The following is a 6000-nucleotide window of genomic DNA, read 5'->3' as shown; positions in this document are numbered from 1 at the left end:
TTACGACGACTTGGCCAGAAGTCCATAACCTCAAAAGCACGATTCTTCAACGTTTGCTCTCTGTCTTCACAGAAAGAGAAAGGATCTGTTCCCTRTTTCTCCACGACAAATTGTACTGTCAAATCTTGGCAGAAAATTAGAGTAACAACTACCATCTCCAAAAAGGTGACTGGGATAAGTTTGTGCAGAGAAAACTTCTCTTTCAAACGCAACCACCCCATTCTAGTTACAGGAAAGACAAAATGCCTGTAGATCTTTCTATTTCTTTCTGTTTTATATCATTCTAAAGTACATTATGGATATTCAACTTTAACATACATTCATCCAGCAAAACACCCTGTTATCATAATTCTCACCTCTAAATGCATCCATGGTTCCTTACGTACACCAGTGCAGCTCCGAAAGTGAAATACAACAAATGCTCTTTAGATTTACTTTTTAATATAACAATATTAGCCTTTTTTGATAAAATATATACAATGAAAAGTTAACAACAATCTTAATTTAATGACTGAAAACAAAACCATTCCAAATCAGACATACGGGTACATCTTATTTTTTACAAATTTTGCATCAAAACCAACGCAATTATAAACATGGTGGGGATGAAGGGCATTTTACAGATTTGTCAATTGCCCAATTTTGTCCATGACACAAAACAGATAGACATTACCATTTAAATGAGACTGCCATATAAAAGCAGCTGTAAAATGCTACAGGACAAAACATGACAGATACTGGTCACTGGGCATTTGGAGGAAGGGGAATTAGCCCAGATACTTTGGGATGCAGACAGAAGGAACCGTTGCCTCTTACTAACTTGTGACTAGAGACCAGTTCAGGAGGGTTTGTTAGGCTATCTTCACCTAAAAATATTCCAGCAACCATTTGAAATCCTCTGTGTCTCTTAAGACTCTGTGCAAACGTGTAATCCCAGCTTACTGAGAAAGAACCAAGAAATTGCAGCAGCTTCACAGCTTTTTGTAAGGGAGATGTTACAATGCTATTACACTGGCTAAGGCCTGCCAACCTCAGATCAGCCCCAAAAGCAAGGTTAAAATTCAACAGATTACTACACTATCACAGCTTCCCTTTTAAAGCAAAATTTGCAGGGGAAATAAACTGGCATCTCTTGATGCTTAAGCACCAGGACATAAACCAGCAGAAAGGTTCAGAAAGAAAGTTCATGTGAAAGAACATGAGGGACTACAAAGGAGAAATACTCAGCAACAAAGCGCTCCTCTATCTTGTGATACCCATTGTGCAGACAGCAGTTGTTGTCACTGCAAAAGCTATCCTAACTCCCGAACACCCCCTCCCACTGCAAGTTAGGAATGAAGCAAAGACTACACTGAAAAACAACCCCAGAATTTACTAGTAATTAAACGTTCCCAGAGAATCAGACGATGCAGTTTACAGGCACATCCCAGGGGAGTTATGAAGTGAAGCATCCCCTCAGCACTATTGTTCCAATATGATTTTCATTCACAGCACATCCACTGCACTGGGCAATAAGATAAGTCTTAGTGGGGGTGAGACAAATAGGAGCAGATGTTTCCTGTTTCTAGCCTGACTTTCATTTGGTTTCTGTCATTGCTGCCTATCCAGTTTAGGAGAGGGGGTGAACTGTGATGCCTAACACTTGTCCCATTGTTTGGGGTTTTGGCAAAATCTGAGAAATAAGGTTGCTCATAGTGTATCAGAAAAACGGCCCATCGAGTAGGAGATCTCTGTAACTGGCAGCAAGGGAGATTTCAAAAGAAGGTGAATTCACCCTTATCTGGTAACACACATTTTACCCATGAAGCCTGCAGAAAGMTTTCTCTCTCAGCCCAACTTGGGATCATCTCTAACATCAAAGGACAAGAGGTCCTTCGGTCAGGGCAATTTTATTTCTAATTTTGCTGCATCTAATTTTTAAATCATGTTAATTTCAGTTTTGAGAAACAATTCCAATTTTCATAAGAAATTTAAAGTCTCTCTAAAAGCTTTCCTAAGCTGYATGCTTCAGTGGCAGCCTGTGGCCATGGGTTCTTTAGTTAAATTGCGAGCCAAGACCCAGCAGTTTTTCCAACAGTGGTAGTTTACAGGAGTTTAATCTATAAGTGTACATTATTAGTGTCTTGCACCTACACACATCCTTGCACATCAAAGCTGGAACTGGGAATTTTTGTAAATTGAAGTGTTTTACTTCAATTTACTGCAACACACTGACTGCGGAAGAGGACTCAGATGTTCAAACATTAATTCACAGCTGYTGCACCAATGTATGGCTATGATGTAAGACTATAACCTGACTGCTCTGTTTTGATAATGAAAAGGAAAAATACAGTCAGACTGAAAGATACATCTTTTTCTTATAATATGACTAATTTTGACACTTGAGTCACATTCTCTTGTACGAACACAGCAGAAAACCTGAGATTTATGCAGAAAGAAGAGGTGCAGCAATTGGAGTTCTATCCTGCAGGTCTCTGTGCTTTAACGAAGACCATCCTCCTAGCTGCTATGTGTCCCAACTTGCATTAAAATAATTTTCAAGTAATATAAAATACTTTGTTCTTTAAGTTATGTGACAAAACACAGATTTTTGCTGCTACTGTTGTAAAAAATAAACATTTGTCTCACTATGCAGAAAAAGCCATTTGTTACACAGTTACTTAAGCCAACAATTAAGCTCAGGAGACACAGGCCCACCAATCCCATAGGAAAAAAGCTCCTTCCAAAAGACAGCAGCAGACAGTTGCTTCAAATGGATGGATGCTTACACATCCAAGAGGGCTCCAGCACATTCAAAAGAAGAGGTCAGTCATGCCAGTCAGACCACAGAGTGAGATTCTGTTTTATTCTTGCAGGTGCACAGCCTCCTTTGGAGAAAAAGTGTTTGTTTTGACATTTCTGGTAGGACCCATGAATAGATTCAATCCTTTGTATGCAACAGAGAAGCAGTTGTTCAGCTTTCCATTACACATTCATGCAATGTGAAGGGAGGACTGATACACCGGAATACAATGTTAATTCCCATCTCCCTCAGATGCAACCCACTTTATTGCATTATTTTCTTCAGGACCTCATATTCCTCTTAGCACCTTTTCAGTCTTGACTTTCAGCACACAGGTTTGTCTCACAGGTGCCTTTACAAGCTGCCGATATTGGGAAAGCTCTTCAGTTTCTCAGGAAAGTCATCTTTGTACAGGACAGGGTCAGCCCGGTGCTCCACCACTTTCAGAGGCATGGTCCCAAAGACAGAGGCAAATTTATTGATGCATTCAGATCTGGTGAAAGGGAAAGCAATGCAATTAAGAACCCCAACAACTGGGCTGTCTCCTAGCTCCCACACCAAAATTACTGATAGAAAAACAACTCAGTAACCTTCCCTCCTGTTCTTGGAAATACTTCAGCCATGCTGGCTTCTAGTAAATAAAAAGGGAGCCTCACTGCAGAGGGAACTGAAAAGAAGCTGGTGTTCTTTGATTTATCCATTTAATCACAGAGAAGAGCAAGGGGATGCTGGCAGCAGCACATGTGCACATGGAGGTCAAAGCTTCCCTTCTCCCTCCCCCTAGAATTCCAGTCATTCTTAAAGCAATGTACATGCTGTAAACCAGAACAGATTAACTGCCAACACGTCTCTTAAAGGGCCACTGTTGGGTCAATTTGGCTCATAGCAAAGGTTTTGCAAAAAACAAGCATTTGTGAGAATGGAATTCCACAAAAATGTTTCTTTTTTTTTTTTCCTCAGACTTCTTCAGAAGCTCTATTTTTTCCCACAAAAATAAACGTGCCCCAATGTGTAGGAAGCACTAACTGTACCATAACTTAAAAGTGAAGCCGAATAAGAACTATAAAATGGAACCAACTAGTTTATTTTCCTTGTCTAAATTAAAAGAAATTGAGCAGTAAGGCATCACATCAGCACAGAACAGATCAAACCACTGATGACTCTTTCAGTTTTAATAACCTCAGGTGTCAGTAATGCTGTAGAAGGGAACAATGATGTGCTTCAGAAAAACAAGCAAACAGATGTTTAACCTTACACTGCTTCTTTAACTCTTTCGCTGAAAGGCAGGGTACCTGTGAAAGTAAGGCATTGAAAACTGGACTAAACTCACCTCAGCTAACAGCTGAGCTGAGCTGTTAGCTCAGCTAACATTAGCTATGTATTTTATAAAACAGCTTTAAAAACTTCAGACGCTGAGAATCAGGCAACACATTGATGTCCACAAGACATCAATGTGATAGACAGCTACAAGGAAACAGGTCACAATTCTTTTACTGTTCACAAATGAAGGGATTAGATAAAAAAAAGCAACGAGTACTTTGACTCAACTACAGAAGCTCCTGTGCTGCAGGCAGTCCCAGAGCAGGTCTCTCGCTCCCCAACCACTGCGCTCTCTCCTGACCCCTTCTAAGGGTTAGGAGGTCACTACAGCTCCAGGACAGTTTTCCTGAACAGACCTGGTCAATCATACCAACTGAGTGTGACAGTTTTGTGATGAGGACTGCTCAAGACTGCCCCAAACACTCTTTTAAAGTATATGGGACAGTATATGGTTTTCAAAATTAATTCCTCAGCCTCTGAGCCATTCTGTAGCTCCCTTGGAATTAAATGATCGAAAAACCCAAAGCCCAAGTTGTTAAAGTGCTACATCTCTATGTAGCTGTTTTCAAGCTATAATGGTCATATTCCAGGCTTTTTTTATTGGCCTGACAAAGCAGCTAGAAAATGACTTCACTGCTGATATTTAAATAAAATATTCAATGTCAAGAAGATCTCAGGCCAGCTAATGCAGACACCTCACTTTCTGCTACCTTCTCATCCCCTCATATTTCTTCCTACCCTGACTCCAGCTTCAAATCTTTGCACTAGGAAACAAATGAAAAGGAATTTGGAGCTTAAGAGGTAAAAAACTGTATGYACCAGGAAACAATCTCCAGAACTGGCACAAATACTTTTTGCTCAGGGAAGCATAGATCTGCAAAGGAACCATCAGTCAAGACTGAAGTGTACAGACACAAGTAGTTGTTCAAAGTCTGCAAAAACAAGGCAGACCATCATAAGGGTAAGTCTTGGGCCCTTGGCACAGAAGTACTGTTCTGGAGAACTGTACTGGAGCACTTTGCCCAGGAATATTAAGTGGTTTCTGTTGCTCCATTAGATGTCCAACATTAGATACCTTAAAGCCATCTGATTTTCAGATAAGGTCAAACTTTCAAATCATCAGTTGCTTTTCAGAAACATGGCTAAACTATAATCCAAGTTGTGTGTACTGGAGAAGTCTTGTGGCAGGAAAAGCACAAAGTTCACAGGCTAGGAGGTAGATGCACTGGGAGATCTGTACATGAGAAGTTTGCACAGCTGCTGTCCCTCACTGGTTTCTGGAATACAAGGCGTTTTACTTCTGGTCTACTGGTTCAAATCCTGCCCGTGACAATAATGACTGAAAGACATTGTAATGTAACAGCTGTTTGGTGGCCTGTGTGAAATGAATTAGTTATCTCAGCCTTCTGCCTGGCGGGCAGGTGTCCACATCATAGCAGCCATTGTCACAACCAGAACTAAGTGGCACCCCCAGAGCAAAAGACAAAGCTAAATCGATAATGGAGACAAAATTGACCTCTTCCCTCCAAAGGTTATACTCATAAATCAAAGATGAGGTCTTATGAGAAAATAGCAAGATGGAATCCTTCTGTAGTTGAACTTATTCTGGTGATAAGACTGTTCAAGCATACCAGTACAATACCTTTAACCAACAAGAAACCACTTCACTTTTAAAGAAATGACAACATGAAAAATGGAAAAGTAAGTATGTTCTAATCATCTGGCTGAGTCAGAGAACTTACTCCTCAGGAAATATCAAATTCAAGAATCAGGAACAGCTTTTTCAGATGAAAAAAGTGTCACATACACGCCACACAATGTGTTTGAAGGAAAGTTGCCTCTTTCCAAGAATTTCATCCCCTGCACTGGGCTAAATGACTTGAATTCCAAAGCATCTG

General features: G+C 40.3%; 1 protein-coding gene across 8 annotated transcripts in view; it reads right to left on the bottom strand.

The window, feature by feature from the left end:
• Nucleotides 1-487: 487 nt before the first annotated feature.
• The window catches only part of EXT2 (exostosin glycosyltransferase 2), an 85257-nt gene continuing 79744 nt past the window's right edge, over nucleotides 488-6000 (bottom strand). For 7 of the 8 annotated variants that reach the window (XM_026091957.1, XM_026091998.1, XM_026091991.1 and 4 more), the window contains one exon: nucleotides 488-3275. In XM_026091957.1, the coding sequence (XP_025947742.1) occupies nucleotides 3137-3275 (139 nt within the window). In that variant the 3' untranslated portion in view covers nucleotides 488-3136. The remainder of the gene's footprint in view (nucleotides 3276-6000) is intronic. The other variant, XR_003257910.1, reaches the window with a different exon arrangement.

This window comes from Apteryx rowi, unplaced genomic scaffold (assembly GCF_003343035.1).
Source record: "Apteryx rowi isolate R43461 unplaced genomic scaffold, aptRow1 scaffold_122, whole genome shotgun sequence".
Taxonomy (NCBI): domain Eukaryota; kingdom Metazoa; phylum Chordata; class Aves; order Apterygiformes; family Apterygidae; genus Apteryx; species Apteryx rowi.
The sequence above is the reverse complement of the archived record's forward strand: the minus strand, read 5'-3'. Positions and strand labels throughout refer to the sequence as shown.